General features: G+C 34.2%; 1 protein-coding gene across 1 annotated transcript in view; it reads left to right on the plus strand.

Annotated features, from left to right (window-relative positions):
• LOC150105764 (teneurin-a-like) overlaps positions 1–21,463 on the plus strand; it is a 400,598-nt gene that overhangs the window by 87,260 nt on the left and 291,875 nt on the right. Inside the window, exons 2-4 of the mRNA XM_090394550.1 lie at positions 3,243–3,665; positions 15,093–15,290; positions 16,241–16,355. Of these exons, the coding sequence (XP_090250676.1) occupies positions 3,243–3,665; positions 15,093–15,290; positions 16,241–16,355 (736 nt within the window). The remainder of the gene's footprint in view (positions 1–3,242; positions 3,666–15,092; positions 15,291–16,240; positions 16,356–21,463) is intronic.

Consider the following 21,463-nt stretch of genomic DNA (forward strand, 5'->3'; position numbering starts at 1 on the left):
TAAATATGGAGATATTAATATTTCACATTAGTTGCAATGAAAAATTTAGATTGTTTAATCCCAGATGATTGATGGAAAGCTCTTGTTAGACCGTTCTTCAAAAATGGTAAACAAAACTGAATACGAGAATTATAGACGAATCTTTTCACTTGGGGAAATTCCTTGCCAGTTTTCCTCTATGAAAGATTTATTTAGGCATATTTGTGAAAACCATCAGGGGAAATTGTAGAAAGTAAACATGGTAAGAACAAATGCGTTCAGGTTGAATCATATTTACCGAGATAAATTTTTTATTTAAAACGCACACGTGATAAATCACAAGAATATATCAAAGCTCTCTATTTTTTGTTGATGTTAGAAGCTAGGATAGTGCAGTAGAGTGGAGAAGCTGTAGACACTAATGTATGGTGTGGAACGTTACGCAAAGCAACACATACACTCATCAGCAAAAATATTATGGCTCTACCTAGTAGACCCTGAGGCACTCAGGACCTACGTTATTCTGTTGTTTCAGACAGAATAACGTCTCAGAGATCAGCGATAAAGCAATGCACAGGCGTGGACAGACGGATGCAGCATTCCACACGGTCACACAGATGTTCGATGGGATTCAAATCAGGAGAATTAGCCAAGGGAGCACACGGAATACTTGGACTATGATTAAACTATGGCTGCACAATGCGAGCTTTGTACTATATATATATAATAGACGTTGCCTTGCTGGAGGAGTCTAGATCCATCGGGCCAGGATGTCACTATACAGGACACAATACCTGGTCTGAAACAATCCCCAGGCTAGAATTAACAGTGGATGTATATTCAGTGGGAATTAGTGGTCCCAGTGATGTCTATGAGAACAATCTCCATACCAGGATACCGCTACCTATTTTCGACGGTCTGGTTGGCCGTAAACAGGCTTGATGGTTATAATATTTTGGCTCATGAGTGTAGTATTAAAAATACTTTGTCATTTTCATAATTTTAACCTCTTCTTTCCTAACATTTCCTTTCCATGCAGACAGGAAGATATTAATTATGATTGTGTTCCTGGTAATTATAAACAATTTAAACTCGATGCTACCGACAGACTTGTTATTAAGAGAAAGTAATTAATAAAAAAAAAGAACATACCATTATTAAACCAGTCTACAATCACAGGAGAAATAAGATATTATTTTATGCATTTTTTTTATTATACGAAACATTCATTCATTTTATATCCATTCTCTATCTTCTCTAAATGGATGCTATCTGATCTGTTAACAAATAAGTTTTACTGGAAATCGCTAGCTAAAAGGAAAATAAACAAGTCGGTGCCTGAAACATGACCCCGTAGAATGGGTCTGCTACTAAAGAAACCTTTAGTTTTACTTAGCGGAATTAAAGCGGAAAAAAACCGAAGAGCAGAACGCTTGTGGATGAGCAGGCATTTTGTCTCTATCAGTTGAGTTGTGTTAGAATCAATATCGTTATTGTTCATAAGGAGAAACTACATTTTTATTTCGAAAGTCATTGGCAATTTTTTTTATCACCCTCTTAGTTCATTTCCTATATCTATTGTGTATTTTTCATGTTGATTATAATTAATAATTGTCTAAGAAAAAATTCGCTTTATTTATGAATTCATGTTTATAAAATAGTGAATGATATTCTGTGAAGCCTTAGCTTACTTTATGGGTTTCTATCGCAAATTATTCCTTCTTGAACATTACCTTAATCACTCCCTCTGAATTTTCTCGACATCACAGAAATCTACTGAAAGTTATTAGGATATTTTAGGATTCGTTATTTAGATATGAATGGAGCCTCGGGGCTCAATCGGTATAGACGAAAGACCTGGGTTCGATTTCCGTCAGTGACGTGAGGAACTTTATCTGGTCTCTTTCGACGAAAGGTGAGTTAGCCGGTCTCATACGGAGGTGGTTTTTTTTTTCCACCCGGAAACTCGGGTTTTTCGTCCCCGCAGAACAGGCAAACCGGCCCCGTGAACACACGCATCTATAGACATAGGACACACCGGGAGGCATAGGGCTAACCACCTTATCCTCGGGACAGATATGGTTCGAAAAGGCTAAGGACAGCTCCGTAACAGGCCAGTGGGCCTAATACGTAAAAAGGAAGAAGAAGAAATGAATGGAAACCATAACATCATGGGGTGTGTAATGTTAAGTCTAGGGACATCGGCTGATATTTCCTATTAAATTCTTATGGGAAACTGCCGCTTCCAAGAAGTAGTTCTTGATTATATTTCATTGACTTAATTTACATAAGACTGGAATGAAAGTTATGTTAAACTTGTTGAAGGTAAGAGTAACATTAAACATATTGAAGGTAAGGATTAGGCTAGTTGAAGGTTAGAATATGGATGCATTAGGGTGGATTAAATTAATTGAGGTAACGATGAGTTAGGTTATAGTTCTGGCAACCAAAAAAGATTTATGAACACTAAACAACGAATGATGTAGAACTTTACTGATGTAGAACGCCGTGGGAATGCACGAAGGTATTACTATACATTCTAAATATTAAATTGCATTAAATTTGGTCTTGACAATGAAGTAATTATTTATATTATTTGTCTGCAATTTCTCCACTAAAGTGATCCTATCTGAAATGAAATTTAAATTCACTCGACACATGTTTTATTTACATCACGAGTGCCCAAATTTCAGTAAAATTCGTCCAGCCAGACCGAAGTTATAATTATATGGAATAGATAAAACGCACTAATCGATGCTGAGCACTGAGAAATGTATATCGAAGAATGGGGTTACCTACTTTACTGTGTTTGATATGAGATTAACGAGACATTACGCTATTCAGTAGGTTGAGTGACCTTTGCTACCAGACACAATGTATTATTCAATGGACCAGTTTTTAGTTGTATTCTGTGGCATTTTATAAAGAGCTTTGAAGAATTTCTATTGCATTATAGCGTGTAATAGACATCTTTCAAAACTCGTTTAATACTGTTAAGCATTATAAACAGATATAACTTAGTCGATATTAGTTTTTGCTCGCCGAGAAGTTATGTTCTCTCTTTCTGTACGGTATTTGTATATGCTATTTCACCATACCCGCTTAAATATTTTGTTTCAAACGATATTTCAGAAATTATCTGGGAAAACAATTTAATCTTTTAACTCTTCTAACATTAATTTATATACGCTCCTCATATATCTCAATGGAAACAATGTTTCTAGATGTAATAAACCGTTTATTTCCTCATTTTTCTGGCACAGATCGAGGGCGAGGCCGTGGAAGCTGCAACAACTCGAATAGTGGTCGCTCATACAGCCAGAGTAGTATGGAACTGCTACCAGGTCGTAATTACACTGGCTTCGAGGAGACAGAAGAAGGTGATTACAGTCAGGCAGTAGCCAAACCCAGAGATCCGAGCATCATCATGTCCGGTAAGACCGTCCAGTATCCCCTTTACGCCTCTCTACCTCGGCAGGTACCCCCAAAACCTCGTGAACATGAGCCACCAGTACAGAGAGAAGTCACGCATCCTTCGTCAGCTGAAAACAGCTCCCGAACTAGGATGTATTTATCTCTTCGTCGTGGTCCGTCTTCATCTTCCACCTCAGATAACAATTCGGACGCAACATATACAGATTCAGAACCCATTACTCGGCGGAGAGAAGCACTGGAGGGTCAGAATGGTTGGTACTATTTCAATAATAACTGCTTGTATTACCTAAAGAGTATGATTTTCTTAATAATTTTATTATTAAGAAATATATAGCATGTTCTCTAATTAAATGTAGATTGGATAGTAACTACTCTCGTAAACATATCGAAATTATTATTTCGATATGTTTACGAATTATTAATATTATTAAAAAAATTAAATACTTTTTACGCCATGATAAATCTATTTTGGAAGAGGACATTAAATGTTATATTCTTTTAGCATTATATTTTACTTCTATATTTTTATATTATTATATTTTATTTTTCACTCATAAAATTTATTGACATTTTTATCTGTTAAAGAATTAAACACTGCGTCTACATTCGATTTTGACTGAATTTTTCACATTTTGTACGATAAATTATGTGAGAGGGCGCTTCATCCGTGTATGAATGATTAAATGCTGGATAGAAGTCATTAGGTATTATGCAATTTAACGAAAATAAAACGCAGAACTAAGGAACTAAATTCAGGTTAGTTTAATGATTTCAGTATTTCGTTTCGATCATAGAGAGAGATCATCAGAAGTACAAAGAGTTTAGATTTCTATGGATGCCAACAGTAACATTAGATTGTGAGTACCAGGTCTTATCTTTATGAGACCTCGTACTCATAATCTAATGTGAGTAACGTGGCGGCGTGGTTATTAGCGCAGCTCTCGATTTTAGAAAAACGTCTCGGGGTTTAAACTTGGTTACGTACCATTTATTATTATTAGTATTTATTCTAATTCTATAAGTCATGTCTTACCGCAAACTGGCCAAGAGAACACACATGACTGATATAATTTTGGACCTTATGGGCTTATCAATACCAGTAATAACAGGAAATGTACAGAGCACTGTGTTCTAGACCTGACCATTAATATTTGTGACAACTTATCGGAGGCCTGAAGTGGCTTGAAAAAGTTTTATGTTCGGCCTCTAGAGCATAGTTTACGGACAATATAAAAATAAATAAAAAATTACACAAACTATTTATATAAAATTGATAAAAGATGGAAAAAAAATCCTTTGCCCACCCACGGTACAGGCGTACTATAGGTTTACTAATAACCTTTCATAGGTGGGTGGAATTAAGAGAGAGAGAGAGAGAGAGAGAGAGAGAGAGAGAGAGATGTTGGGAGACCGTTGGAATTCTAGTTTGATGCGGTATTTGAAAGCTGATGCAAACTGTATTGTTTTAAGGTTTCGGAGAGTTTTTCTGGAATATCCAGTATATAGTGATGACAATAATATTACTACAATCAGTGCTTATAGGAAATGTGTGTGTGTGTGGGGGGGGGGGGAATCAGTAGTTTACTAAAATTGTAGCCTTTGGTAAGATGGTGTAGAAAATAGGTCTGAGTTTTGCTGTGTAGGATCACACTCCTTTTGAATAAAGCGTGTCATCACTTAATACAAGAATGCTATCATGAAATCTTTTAAAACACCATAGGAAAGATTCTCAGATTTTTTTTTTAACTTTGACAGTGCCTGGTTTGTCAAAACCATCAAAATTATATTGTAATAAAACGGTATACATCATATTAAAACTGTATTCGTTACATTTATTATTATTATTATTATTATTATTATTATTATTATTAATGTCTTAATGGAATTACTCTAGAAATGATATTGAGTTTTTTTTTTGTTTGTTTTTTCTACAGAAGGAAAAAAATAAATAAAGATGTATAAATTTTGGAGTGTTAAAAAAATAAAATTATTATTATTATTATTATTATTATTATTATTATTATTATTATTATTATTATTATTATTATTATTATATGCATTATAGTTGAAAGTGGTTCGTTAAAATATCTGATGATCTCTGGTTTTCCTTCTAATAGTTTTTTTTCTGCGATAGCTACTAGTATTTTTTATTTGATAAGTATAAGTAAATCATAGACCATCTATTCACCTCAGTAATTTAAAATAAAAACGCAAATTCAAGTGCATTGGACCACATAATCCTCAAGTACATTCAACAGGCTGTCTTTTGAAACATTATTTTATTTTATTTATTTTTGTTTTGCCTCATTTAGTAAATCGGTGCTTTTTTTCCTGAAAAACTATTACACAAAATGTAATTTTTTTTATTAACGTATGGAGCTTTTTTAAAAAAACCAAACATTGATAAATGGCAACTTAATTGTTTACATTTTTATCTATCTTGAGCAGCAAGCTGCAGAAGACAAGCTGTGTCACTTGGCAAATGCACGAAACTTAGCATTACAAAAGAAAAAAATACTACAGTATAAATTGAATATTTTAACATTTTATGCGTGATTCTGCATATGAAAAGGATAAAAACTAGGATTCAGATGATAAAGTTTACAGCAAAGCGACAGTAAAACTGATTGCAACATAATGCAATCAACTTAACACCAGACTTTCGCCATAAACCTCTTCTTAACCTGCCTAACAAAACTACAAGAAATTGTTATAAAGCAAGTGTTTCATGACACTTAAAAGGCCAACCTTAAACCATGAAATTTGTTACTTGTCTAGCAAATGTAGTTGTGTTTATCTACAGAGTTAGCTGATTTTGTAAGAATTGTTATGAGTTAAAAGTGAAATTTTATTTTCTTGAAAAGAGAACTTGGATTTATTTGATTACAGATGCATTCTTACTACTCTAACACATAATGCATAAAAGATAAAATATTTAACGTACTTTTCAGTAGGAAAAAGAGACTGCAAATTAAGGTATACTCTAGGGAAATGCGTCATAATTAGAAGGGATATTTTAAACTTAAAAAAAATAAGTGTCAACAAAATTCACTTTGTGTAAACGTATATGTTAGAATACGTCTGTTGAAAAATTTCCTTGTCAGTTTTGGATTATTTTTTGAGCTGTTCTCAAATTTCTTTGTCACTAATTCAACTTTCATTGTCTTCTACGTAATTTACTCTCTCTTGTTTCTCTGTTCTTTTTTTTTGTGTAGATCGAGATCAACTTTGAATCTTCTTAGACTAAAGACGCAAAAAAGATTTTCTATTTAGCCAGGAATTTTTACCGAAGATATAAAATAGCATTTGTTTTCATCTAATCAGTTGGTTGCGATAAAAATATTTAATTTTCATTGTAAAAGATTGCTACTGAACTAAAAAATGAAATATTTTTAAGAAAGCTTTGTTATTTATCAGCTGATTATTAGATCCATTCTTCGCAGAAAAGAAAAACGTTGAAGTAAGATTAATTTAAAGCTTGGTTCGTGTTTTTTTTTTCCTTTATTTCTTTTAAATAATCACATGTAATTTACGACATCCTACTTGACAGATAATCTGAATTAAGAAGAGAGCAAAAATAGAAATAAAGATAGATAATAAGAATAATAAAACAGGGATAAATGTAAATAAGACGACAAATAAAAATAAATAATGCGAATGATGTCAGCCTGGTTGCCGAGTGGTTAGCGTATCCGTCTTCCAGATTGCGGGTTCGAATCCCATTGTGGACATGAATGTTTGTGAGTGTCTTTAGGTGGTACAAAAATATAAAATTAGAAAAAAAATTCCTTAGTCCAGTCACAGTACTAGTGCATTATAAGCTGGTAATCTGTCATAGCTGGAAGTCAAATAAAATATAATAAATTAAATACGAATAAAGATAAATTATACGAACTTAGCATATCTAAATCTTTTTTTTAAAGGTCATTCTCTATCGTGAGTATTTTTTTTAAATAGTTCGGACTTGAAAACTAAAACGATTGTTAGTTGGATGACGTTTGGAATTTCCGGTAGGGACAAATTCAATTGAAAATGCACAGGATGGGAAGAACATGTATCATTCAGGAATTCTACTTCTTTCCATGAAATGTTCTTTGGTGTATAGGGAAATGAAATCCAAATACGTTTAGGGAATTCTCGGGCATCGAACGAAAAAGCAAATACAACTTCGCTACCAGCCAGGAAGATTAAACCAAGTAATGTTAGACTGGGAGCAAACATTCGGTTGGTATATGCGGCCTACTTCTTTATGCCCCACTACTAAATTCAAATAACTATTTAAGGTTTCCACTTTCTTTATAAAAGCACGGAATTCATTACGCATTTTTATGATTTATTTCTGGCGATTTAAGATTTTTGGCTAAGGCTTTCACACGGCTGAAGACTACGTTGTATAATGTACTTTCCATTTGTTACTTTTTTATTTTTATAAATATTAGAATTTTCTTCAAGAATTTTTGGAGTAAATCCAACAATAGACTCCTTTTTTAAATCCCTGATCATGTATTTGTTTTAACATCCCCCTTCAGCCCTCCTTCCTTCACACTTACACGTAAAAAAAAAATCGTCTACAGGTCTGGCCTCAGGTGATCAAAAACTATGCCGAAGAAGATAGTTCTGTAACCAAAAACGTTGCGTTTTGTCCTCCTACAGAAATCCAATTCTGCAAACGCACCTTTTACTATTTGCTGTATTGCTATGCCGCATTGCTTCAAGGCAATCCCAATCTTGCCGTGTTATAGATCACGATTTTTTTTTTCTCCAAGAGAAGAAATTAAAGTTCTTCCAACACACGCAAATACTGCAATAAAAAAAAAAAACTTTACACCTGAAAGGAAAATACATCGTAAAAAAAAGAATACTAGCATTATTGTTAGTTGTGAGAACAAAAGAAATATTGACTCCAAAACAGTACTGAAATAAATGCGAAAAAAAAAGAGACACATATATGTTGTAAGAACAATTTATATTGATATATTTTTTTCCTCCAGGAAGTCGTCTGTTAGTGAAACAGAGAATTATTAAATTTATCACGTCAAATATTTCAACAATGTTCTTTAATGTACCGGAATAAATTAATGCTATAGAATGGGATCAAGTTTGCTGCCAAAAATTCTTGATTTTATCAACCGTGAAAGGTGTATTAAACAAGCCTGTTTTGTTTGCCAAGGACCTTACAAAGTATTTTTTTTAATAAAGAGAGAATGAGTATAAATTTCTTTTCAGCAAAGCTCCGCCGTTATAACTATGATATGAATTCTTGTATATAGTAATGATTATTAAAGCAAAATTTATAATGTGATGAAGTTAATTATGTGAACGACATAATCGGCGGTGAGACATTAAATACAAACTGTAATTATCATTTATATGGACAAAAAGGTCTTCCATTTAAATGTATAAATAAAAACACTAAAGAATGTACTCTTAAAGTGATTAAAAGGAGATGAGATCTCTTGTGGTTTTCATTAATTGCATAAACTCGTAAGATGGCGCATAAAATACATAAAAATCTGTAAGATGGCGCTTTGACGAAATGCATTCACAAGAGCGCCATCTTACAGGTTTTTATTGTTTATTTTAATGTTGATGTCTTTTGTTATTTTATATTGATTATTTATTTATTTTTTATATTTTTATATTATGTATTTACATTTTATATTTTATTTATTTACATATTTATTTATTAAAGGTTTTACATTTTGCTTTTTTTATAAAGATCATTTTATTTTTATACTATTTTTTATTTTTATTTTAAATTTATTAATAAAATTTTAATCTCTTTATAAAGATGGCTCCAACTTCTAAGTTGTTAGGAATATGGAGTGATGATGGGGAAAAAGATTACTAGTCCCCCGCCACCTACGTCAAATTGATTGAATGGAGGTGGCAGGATTTCTTTCTTTTCAGCAATTTAGGTTTTTCTTTCTAAAAAAAAAAAAAAACTGGTCTGTGAGGACCATAAAAAAATTGAACTGAAACTCGTTTTATTATTATTTTTTTATTTTTATTTTAAGAATGCATAGCTCTGGGAAGAACATCGATACATGCCAGATCCAACTTTTTCTCTATAATAATAATAAAAAACGTTTTCATTTTTTAAACCAATGTGAAGTTATGGCTCCAAGTTTTTCATTTATTTATTTATTTATTTATTTATTTATTTATTCTTATGGCTACATGAAACTGGTAAGTGAAAGATACGATCACAATTTCCAGAAACAAATGATGAAAATCTTAAAATATAAAAGTTCATTACATAAAAGGCACAACCTACTTACTAAGTTTTTCGTTTTTTTAAAAAAAAATATGAAGCAAAAGTAACTGGTCATAATTAAGCCAGGGACAATTATCGTCCTGCTGCACCAAGTATGACAAGACTCCATGTTCTCACAACACTTCACAACATAAAAGTGGCTGTATCCGAGGTTTAAGTAGAGAGCAGTTGTGTCTTGTGAGAGAAAACTTGATCCATTAGAGGAGGCCCATCTCACATTGTATCATCATCTTCATGAGGAGTTCTGCTGATACTATGACGAGGACTATGAGAGTGACTACTATGAGATGTCCTGTAGGCCACCACCGTGAAATTGGCGCCTTGGGCAGTCGTACACAATATGAGTAATCGTCTGAGCCACGGGAGAACAATCACAATAAGGGTGATCTGACAACCCCCATTTATGTAGAAGATAGCCACATCTGCCCTGACTTGTTCTGATCCTGTTTATGGACGACCAAATCTTCTTAGGAAGACCAAAACCAGGCTGGGGAGCACAGGGATCTTCTACCAGGAAGCGGTCTGTTGGGAGATTGTTGGACCAGTATTCTCTCCATATGTCAGATATTGATGGCAGGAAGAGAGTTCGTCCATGGACCAGAGAGGCTTTCTAGATTTGAGGCGAAGACTAGGTGGATTTATGAGAGTCTGGTGTAGGGGTAGGAGTGGGTTGCTCATTGCTTTATTAAATTCCTTAATCGAAGCTTGTCTTCTCTGTATGTGTGGTGGAGCAATGTTAGATAGAACAGGCAGCCAGGAGAAAGAGGTGCTTCTCACTGTCCCACTAATTGTGCGCATGGTAGAGTTCAGCTGGGTGTCGATAATGTTAGTGTGTGCCTCTTTCCCAGACAGGGGCACAATATTCTGCTGCAGAGAATGCGAGGGCTAGTGCAGACGACCTTAGGACTTCTGCACCACAACCCCAGGTTGTTCCAGCAAGCATTGAAATGATGTTATTTCTGGTTTTAATTTTATTGGAGAGGTTGATGATGTGCCTTTTATAGGTTAGGCTTCTGTACAGGCTCACTCCAAGGTTATTTTGGGTAGGCTCGTGTTCTACCATTTTTCCACAGAAAGAAAGGTTGAGTTGTCGATTCGCCTCTGCATTGTACAGGAGAAATACTGAGGACACTGTTTTCGTTGGATTTGGCTTGAAGTACTCTTCCAGAGTGTTCAGGTGTGTATTCAAGGTTGATTCTAAGTTGGTAAAGGAGGTGGATTAATGTAAGATCGCTAGGTCATCGGCGTACATAAACTTGCTTGATCTAGTATGAGGTAGATCATACACATAGATGTTAAAAAGTATAGGGGATAACACAGAGCCCTGAGGAAGACCGTTGTGAAGGAATCTGGGCCTGCTCTTTTTTCCACCAATATGGACCCACATCTTTCTGCTGGAGAGAATAGATCCAAAAAGTTGTAGAGTTTTTTACATTTTATAATATTTCCTAGTTTTAGGAGGAAGCTCCTGATCCAGACAGTGTCATAAGCAGATGTTAGGTCAATGAAAGTGGCTCCAGATTTAAGTTTCTTCTGGAAGCCTGCTTCAATTTGAGTTGTCAGGGCCAGGACCTGGTCACAGCAACTTCTTCTTGGCCTGAAGCCAACTTGTTCAATCGGGAGTGCTATTTCAGTGAGTGGTGAAATGATTTTAAGGAGAATTCTTTCAAAGAGCTTAAAGGTAGTGCAAAGCAAAGAGATAGGTCGTAGGTTTTTCACTTCATTTGGATTTTTCCCTGGTTTTGGCACGGCAATTATTTTGGCTTCCCGCCACAGCTTTGGTAATTTACCAGCCATGATGATTTCTGAGAAAAGGGTAGCCAGCCATGTTTGGCCATGTTGACCAAGATGTTTTAGGAACTCACGGAGTATAACTTACCAAGAATGCAGCTTTGCCATTCTTGGTAAGTTTTAAGGCTATTTATACTTCTTCCCGAGATATTGGGTGTATGAGTTCAGGAAGCTCGTGTTCAGTCTTCAGGTTTTGTACAGCAATTTTCCTGGTAGAGCTGGGAAGAATCTTGGAGGTTTTCAATAAATGGTTAGTCATTTTATCAGGAGTAATCTGTGTTGTTTTATGTTTCGTTGGCTCTGGACCACCTAGTTTTCTCAGAAGTGACCAGCTTCTCCTACTAGATGTGACGAAATCGAGTTCATTGATGGTTGAGATACATATTTCCTGTCTGTGTTTATCCAGGGTTGATATGAACTCTTTAGCAACAGAGGCTTTTGCTGCGGATTTGAGTAGTTTAACAAATCTAGGATAGCAATTAGGAGTGGGTGGAATTGCTATAATGGATTGCTCGATTTGTTTCTGAAATGCAGACCAGTTGGATCTGCGGAGATTCCATCTAACGATTGGTGTTCCGCTGATGACTGGGATTAATGTTCCTATATCTATTAATGTAGGACGATGTTGACTATTAGGGAATCTGTTAAGGATGGTTCTGGTTGATGGAAGAGGGTGGTCTTCGGAGTCTTTAGTGATATGCACAGATCTGGGGTATAGGTTCTGTTCCATCTGGCTGAGTAAAGAGTGCCGTCCTGCTTGGCCGCATAATTCAAATACAAATTACATGTGTCCATCCAGTTAGCTAGATTATTACCATCCTGGTTGTTAGAGGAATAGCCACATGGCGTGATGGGAATTGAAGTCACCAACATAGATAGCAGGATGAGGAGGAGGTCGGCTCATCTGATCAGGCCAGGATTGCGATGGAGGTTTGTAGACATTGTAGACGGTGATATTTTGAACTTTAATGCCTATGGAGTATTCTGTATCAGGAACACTTTGGGTTATATCCTTGAGACCAGGCCGGATATAGGTTGGTAGGCCATGCTTGAGGTGGCAGTTCTAGGACACTAGAATGAGTCCTGGGATCTTTAGTCTATTGAGGACTGTGTCAGGCACATGGATTTCCTGGAGAGTCAAGACATCGATTGCTTTATCTTTGGCTATTTTGCCGATGGCTTCGGTTTTGGATTTAGATATCCCTTCTATGTTTAGGGAACATATCTTGAGGTAGTGTTGATTGGGGGACTGTAACATATTTTTCGAAGCTTGCCCTCGACCTAAACAAGCGACGCGATCCTTGTTTTTCCGGGCGACGATCGAGCCGGCATGGAACTTTTTAACTTTTGTATTCATCATAATGTAAGTTTTCCATTGAAACAATAAGTTGGGCGTGAACATGGTTCTCACAGTATTCCATTGTCATCTGAGAGATATCGTCATAAAATCTTCCTTTTTCATTTAACAATTAAAACCGCTGTGGACGAGATAGCTCGCAAAGGCGTGCAGTTTGGTGAGAATCGCATGTATATGCATACTACGCGCGCTGAAACTCTTTACAAGAAACTTCATAATAATGGAAGGATTTCAACGTAATAATTAAAATTACTTTTTTAAAAAAAAATTCTGTGTATTTAACCAATAGTCACGACCGCTTTTTCAATGATAAGGTAACAAATTCGATTTTAATATAAGTTTTCTCAAATTTCGTATCAGATGACGAAATGTGTACAGAAAATTAAATCGTTGAGTTTTTATGATTCTTTATTTTTCACTTTTATCTGTTTTCTACGATTTGTTTATATTTATGTATTTATTATATATTTATTCAATTTTTCATTAATTATATTTCATTTTTGTTACTTTGGCCATATTTATTGACAAATATGGAAAATACTGGACCACATTGAAGTAATTTCATATTATTTTCATTATGGTGCGGAAGGAGTACTAGGCAGTAATTCGGTGAAAACAAAACTTATTTATCTGGACGTTCGTAGACTGATTGATTTTAATTAAAGGAAAAGGAAGAAGAGGTTGCTATGGATGTCATTCAAGAGAGCAAAAAATGTGGAATTTTTTCTCCTAGGTCCTTTATGAAAGTTAAAAAAGACCCGCTGTCCTTAAGAAAATTATTACTAAAATTAATATGCCGCTGTAAAAAAAGTGCCAGTGTATGAACTCTTTTATGGCGGTCGTAGTTCAAGCAGAACTAAAAATGACTGACTGTTCCGCTGAAAGATATTATGAACGGATGCTCTACAAAGAAAACATCTCGATAATTAAAGTACATACCAGGGACTATCAGTAACCTGAAACTAGAATAAACAGTCGCCATTTGCAAGTCAGCCAACAAGTCATTTTGAAAATTAGACATTCTACCCTGTCAGTATTTCTGTTTCATTTTCCATTTTAACCACGCTACCGGTCAGGACGTATATATAATACGTCCACATTTCCATGGATGCGAAGTGCATATTAAAATTGTAATATCATTGATATTACATTGAAATTTATGGTGGGGATACGAAGCTTTTGAGAGTGCGCATTTGATCTTTAATGGCCGCTAAGGTGGTTAAAGAAGTCCATAGAAGAGTATACTGATGGCATATTTCCTATTTACGAGAAAAATAGCTAATACATATTTTTCTTCTATTATTACAGTCCGATGATAAGTTGAAATATTTTAGATTAATTATAAGGCAACTAAGATGATGAGGCACTTTGTGCGTTATTCAACGTTGTGTCTTCTCGGGCCATATTTATGCAGGAAACAACCACGGTTTATCAGCCTATTAATAAACGCAATTAAACATAAACTTGTTCGTAGACTACTTTGGTATTAAATTAAAAATAATAAATGAAATTTAGAAAGGTACGAAAATTGATATTATTTTGATCATGTAGAAGTGTAATCCGAAGCCCTTTGGTCGGAAAGACCTGGGTTCATCCATGACGTGAGGAACTTTTATCTGGTCACTTTCTAAAAGTGAGTTAATCGGTCTCATACGGAGGTGGAGGGTTTTTCATACCTTAAAACAAGCAATTATCTCCTTAGTAATCAGCTACAACCCTCTCAAAAAAGAGAGGAAGCCACAGGATTAGGATAAGGAGTATAATCAAAATGAACTGATTGAAAATTACTAACAAGAAATGAATTTATTCTTCAGCACTTTCCATGTCTGAAGTGTAACAGATATACAATATTCAGTTTTTTAGCTTTTTAATCCGCACCTCTGTAGCGTAGTCGGTAGCAAGGATGTCCATTGCTAAAGAGCTGGCAATTCAGACATAATATACTCGCCTTACAGTCTTGGATATTTTACGGCATTACTAATCAATCAACCAGACTTTTATGCTGGAAATTTTCTTTAGTTTCCGGATTGAAATCTTCCAGTCTTCCTTACTCAACAGACACAAATGTAAGCTAAGATTTGGATATCGGAAGCCCTTTCTAGAACATAAAAATATTTATCAATAAATATGATTGAAAGTAAAGAACTTAATGGAATCAATTAAATAAAAAAAATATTTCGCCAATATACTCAGATGTTTCTTTTCTATTACCCATAAGGCAAAGTGCTGAGAGTAGATTTTTTTTATTTTTAGTTTTTGTTTCAGTGTTCCGAGAGAGTCCACCCGAGCCTGCTCCAGCAACTATGGGTGGACGAAATATCCCTCCAGTCAATCAGTTTGATGCCTTCGGTAGGAGACCTAGATTGGGTTACCTAGAAAGCGAATGTGAGTCCGAGCCACCTTATTTACCAACGATGCTGTCCGGAGGATTATCTTCCTATACTTCTCAAGGTAGGAATCTCTCTCTTTCTCAATGTAACAGTGACAGAAAAAAAAAAAAAAAAAAACCTCGACAAAACCTTAAAACGAAACCTATTGTATATAATAAACAACTTCTGGATATCTGATAAATATTGAGTTTAATTATATATACCAAGACCTGTCTTTTAAATCATATTTTAAAAGCAGTAATAAACTGAATTTCAATTTTCATTAAATAAAAATACAGTCTTAAAAAATTGTCTTAATACTAAATGTTAAAAGAGTGGGGATTTTTTTAATAGAAATCTTTCAATAGAAGTTCTATTTAAATGTTACTTATTCATTATTTGAATTATCTGATGTTTTTAAATCCAAAAAGCTTTACATGAAATGGATAAGAAGTTTCTGATAGTCCACAAATATGAAAACCACATTGAGAGGCTTCAACTACGTAAAAAGCATGTCGATTTCCTTGCATATTTCAATGCAAACAAATATAAAAAACTAATTTATATTGAAACAGACCAATTTCTGCAATGGAAATTAGACTTTATATTGTTTACACTGAAATATCAAAGGAAATCGACAACCTTTCAATGTAGTTTTCATTTGAAATAGGCTGCCGCCGATTATTATAAACATTTCGTTGTAGGAAAGTGAAATTGCTAATGTTTTCAGATTGTGCACTATTTAACGCATTTCTTTCTTCAGGTCCTTTTCAAAGACCTCTTAGAGACTTCTCCAGCATACCAAACATACTGATCATGAGTCATTGATGCAATGATCACCATTTCAAATAATATGATACTTCTTATTTGTGCGATTGCAAAGATTCATCGGCAGAATGAGTGGCATGCACAGAAGTGTTTAATGAGGTCATTGTGTATAAAGCCAGTTTATTTCTTTGCAACTTAGAAACCTTAATGGAGCATCAAACTGAGAAAAAAAATCTTGATTTTATTTTTTCCCTCCTATTTTAGAGATGACTACAGTGAATCAAGTGACTCCTCTACTAGAGAGTACAACAGTTCCATCGGACAATAATAATGAGCTAAGAAACAATGTGAACAAACTCATCAAACCCGACAACGAAAGGTAAGACATAAAAAATCATCTCTTAAACTAAGATACGATTCTAATACATCCTTAAAATAATTTATAAAGAAATTACATCATTTACTGCCTTTTAAATTTCCATTTACCATCGCTCGATTCAGGGGAATATTTTTCGACGCGGAGTATACGTGCATACGACACATACGTGCATTTTTCCCAACCAAGTTTATTTATGAAACTCCAAGGTAAACAGCCTATACGTATGTCGATCAACAAACGGATATTACTATCCCCCCTTCATCCCCTACAGATAGAAAGATAACACTCGTGCGAATACGACTCATATCCCAAAGGGCTCCCAAACATTTCTTAATCGTTCAAAACGACCAAGTCGCGTGACCGTCAGGCACATCCTTAAACTGTGCAGATGTAGAAGTATCCAAATCCTACATCATGTTGAACGCTGCTCGTGTGACGGAAGTACATCTAGTTTTAAATGAGCTTCTGTTATCTGCAGTTAACTAGCTTTCTCCCATGGCATCTTGATACAAATATTATACCACGCTTAACTAGTGACAGTCTCTTTCTCACGAGCTTTTCAAGCAAGATAAGAATATGTATGTAAAAAAAAAAACAAGTCTTCTTATAACAGCTGCTTTGGCTCCCTTCAGAATTTGAGCCGTACGGACAGGGGGGGGGGGGAAGGTAGACAAGAGGGAACGTAATGGAACTATCAAAGGCACTGGATACTGGAGGAACAATATTTAACTGGTAAATGGTTCTTAGCACGATTCTGGGGTTTACTACCGAAGATCTATTAGCCCTCATGAGAATAACATAGCGAAGCGTCACAGTGAACTATGACATTCTTTACGTCCAGTTTTTTTTAATTTTTTGTTGTTGTTGTTTGTTGACGAGCAACATCACTTATATATGACGACACGCGTAGTTTTAACTGATCATTTAAAGAAGAAAATAATGAGATTTTGGATTTGTTTTATCAGTAAGTACTGTTCAAGAAAGATTAAGAGTAAATATATCGACAAACAGCATATCGCATGCATACGGAATAAATCTAAAACTAGCGCTGGTGGTAGGAAAATAGATGCCACTGTAGAGATTTTTTTAAGCTGCTTCTGTGTACAGTAAATATGATACAAGTCTTTGCGGTCAGAAATTAAAATACAAGTAATGGGAGTTTATTATTTAGGAGTAAACGTAGAAGATTGGAGGGGGGGGAGATCAGGATTCGATTGATCCTCCTAACTGGTAATAAAAAAAACTTTATTTTTTTTGGAAAATCAAATTTATATCACTGAAAAATTACTTCTATATATACATATTCGATGTACGCGTACACACTCGCGCGCGCACACACACACACACACACACACACACACACACGTCAGAGAAATAGTGATAATCGGCTATAAAAATAAAATTGGCAGTACATTAGATAATACTGACTTCAGTTTTAGAGGAGGAGGAGGATAAATTATTAATGTATATTTTTCTTTTACGTATATAATGTACTTCATGTCATCAATTAGAATATAATTTGACAATTTTATTCGTATCTATTTAAAAGTAAATATATTTTTGCTTTAAGTTTCATAAGTCTAGTGTATAAAGGTAAGTGTTTGTCTGTCTGTCTTTATTTGTCGGCCTGGTTTGCGGTTTAACAACGTCGGAAAACCTAAAGATAATAAGTATGTTTGGAATCGAAATTTTGGTTCATTGTTAATGAGAATTCCCAATAATTATTTATTCCAAATTCTTAAGAATGTGGGAAGGATCGCTCCCTAGATGTACGTCTGGCCTATTAATTAAATAAAAATAAGTTAATTAAAAATCGTGCATCTCCATTTTTTATTTTTAAAATTAAAAAAAAACACGACAAGTTTAAATAAAATCCATTTCTGTTCATTTTTAATTAATTTAACCTTCAGTGAAATAAACAATGCTATGTCATTAATTTTGATAGTTCAACAACAATAAAAAAAATGTGTTTCTAGTAGATTTCAAAATAAAACAGACGAAAAAGCAGCTAACACTGATCAAAGTCATTGTTACCTAACAAGGTAGCAGACGATTGCAAGTACTCTATTGTTAATTCCTCTCACAAACTTTGGTTAGTTGCAGAAGCGCGATATTTTTACAAGGAGACAAGTTTATAGTGTGTGTAACGTCTGCAGATAGAAAAGTAAATAAGAATTGGCGTATCTGAACACGAAAATAAAAGTTTACTGTTTGGACCCAGTAGGATGTATTCCTGCCTCACACACCGAATGCAGTAACCTGGGCAAATTACTCGCGATTGCAACACAACAAGCCATAAAATGTGGAAATCAGAGAAATATCCACGCAGTCTGTTCTGCTCTCATTGCCGTAGTAACCCTGCACGTGCCTCCAGGCGCCTTTACCCCGCTCTCTCTCTATAGACAGAATATCGCTACCAAACTCAACTGTGAGAAAGTTTGCCGTACTTTTTCGTCGACGATTCTCCAATGGACGATTCTCCTCGTACCAGTTTTTATGGAAAACACACTTCCGCGTGTAGATCGTACGGTCGTTTAGGCCCCGCCACTGTAGTTCATGACCTAAATCCGGTAACACACCGGAAAACCTATTTGTGGTGTATGTACCTATGTTGACCGGACATTTGTTGTATATCTCCTCCTGATATATATAATAAATGATCCCAGTCATATTTTTATCTGACCATTCGTGCATTCGATTTCGAAAAAATTTCTGACATTCCCATTTATTTATATAAATATATACCAGGTAAAAACTTGTACCAAAAGATCACTGATCTGAGTACAATTTTCAACAGACGATCACTGATCTCAGAGCAATTCTGAGCAGACGATCAAATAAATTTCAGTATAATTCGTTTCATTGTTTATTCGAATATATTTCAGTATTCAACAAGTCATAAGTTATTGTTTTAGTTCTATTCATAGGGAATACATGAAAGAAATTGAATACTGTATTGTTCTTAAAAGTGATTGACCTCTGCTCCCAATAATTTAATAGATCGATTTTAATACGCAATTCATATATATATATATATATATATATATATATGAATATATATGAATATATATATTAAGGATACCAAGTAATTTTATAAACTTGGTTTTTTTACTCCTTCTCCCAAGTAAGCAAAACAGTTAAGTTTGCACCTGAACGTAGTTCAAGTCTAAAGGTAGTGCAACACCAGGGCAACACGTTGTAAAGGTGGATAAAGTTCTGATCACTATTCTTAATATTTCCCATAATATAAAACACATCTCCCTAAAAGATGTATACTGTTATATATTATGGGTGGAGGAGTCACTACCCAGACCGGTTTCAACCTTTTTTGAGGTCTCCTCAGTGAGTACTAAAAACCTTGGTATTTCAGGGTCTAGCTACTCACTGAGGAGATCTCTAAAAAGGTTGAAATCGGTCTGGGTAGTGACCCCCCACACCCATAATGTATAACAGTATACATCTCTTAGTGAGGTGTGTTTTACATTATGGGAAATACTAAGAATAGTGATCAGAGCTTTATCCACCTTTACAACGAGTTGCCTTGGTGTTGCACTACCTTTAGACTTGAACTACGTTCAGGTGCAAACTTAACTGTTTTGCTTACTTGGGAGAAGGAGTAAAAAAACCAAGTTTATAAAATTACTTGGTATCCTTAATATATATTATCCCCAAGGTAAAAAACTTATATATATATATATATATATATATATATATATATATATATATATATTGTTTTTTCATCTTTTCGTTCATTAATTTTTTTTTTTTTTTTGCTCTTTGCATTTGTTCATCCTGAGCTTTCGAATTCATGTTCAGTATTTTTGCAAAGCGGGTTGTGTAGATGAGATCAGGATTGCATGTTACGTAACAAGTTGTAATTTAACAATTAATTTGATGATGGAAGCAGTTTTCTTTTCTTTCATGTTTGTTTTTTAATGTTTATTTGGTTTTATTGAATATTAGTTCTAACGATAATTTTGGAATGTCGTGACCTATTTTATTATAACTTTCTAAAACTATACTTATGCCGAAATTTTAAAGACATTTAATTTCTTTATAAGTAACCACGCAAGAGCCGCAGTACTAAATTGTGCATACGTTTTATGGTTCCTAGATAGATCATGTTCTATCCAACTGCTGTTGTATTTTTATTAATCTATGTAATATTTATGAAAACATAAGAAGGCGTATAAAATTTATATATCAATTTTCTTTATTTAAAATAATTGCATTTATTATTTATTCGAATCTTTATTCAATTTTATATTTATTCATTGCTTGGTCTGTGTATACATGAACTGATTCTCTGAGCCAATCGAAATATGATGTTTGGCTCATGGTGTCACATAGTTGGCTACAGCGCATGTGTTCGGTCAATGCCACGTACGTCATCAATAATCTAGATATTTGCATTTGAAAATTCAGCAAAAATGAAATAAAAAATAGCGTTTAGTTCTGTTTTAAATATTACCATTTTCTTAAAAAAATCCTAAAATTAGGCGATAATTAAAAAAAATTGAATAGATAATTTGTTGCGTTCAAAAAATAATGTCTTTTAACACAAAGTTAGCTGATTTCTTTCGAGAAGCTTAGAGATCAATTTCAACTATTTTGATGACGTGAGAAAAAAAAATTGTTGCATAAAAAACATTTTATGCAACAATTAACATTTAATTAAGAATCTGTGTAAACATTACCATTTCTTCTTTGATATTGGTAAATTTCTTTGCATCATGCTGTTTCCATAGTAACGAATGTCAATATCACATTTTGCTGACGAAGTTTGTAATAGCATTGCTTGTTAACGAATGACTCGATTAATAATATTTTTTATCTGGCATTTTTATATAACTAAAATACGAAATGCAAATAGTTATTAAACATTTTCTTATAATTCCCATAAGTTTTAAACATCCTCTGATCTTAGCCTCTCTATCCGCAAAGTACTTCCATTGATTCCTTTTTTTGTTTTGTTTTGTTTTGTTTTGTTTGGTCCAGTTGTCTTCCTTTGTCTTTCAATGTACTTTATATTTCAAGTAACCCCACAGGAAACAGTGTGGGTTCGTAAGGTGGAGGTGATCTTGAGAACAATACACATTGTCGTATCT

This window comes from Typopeltis vanoorti, chromosome 6, assembly GCF_054136105.1.
Source record: "Typopeltis vanoorti isolate ZY-2024b chromosome 6, IOZ_Tvanoo_1.0, whole genome shotgun sequence".
Lineage (NCBI taxonomy): Eukaryota > Metazoa > Arthropoda > Arachnida > Uropygi > Thelyphonidae > Typopeltis > Typopeltis vanoorti.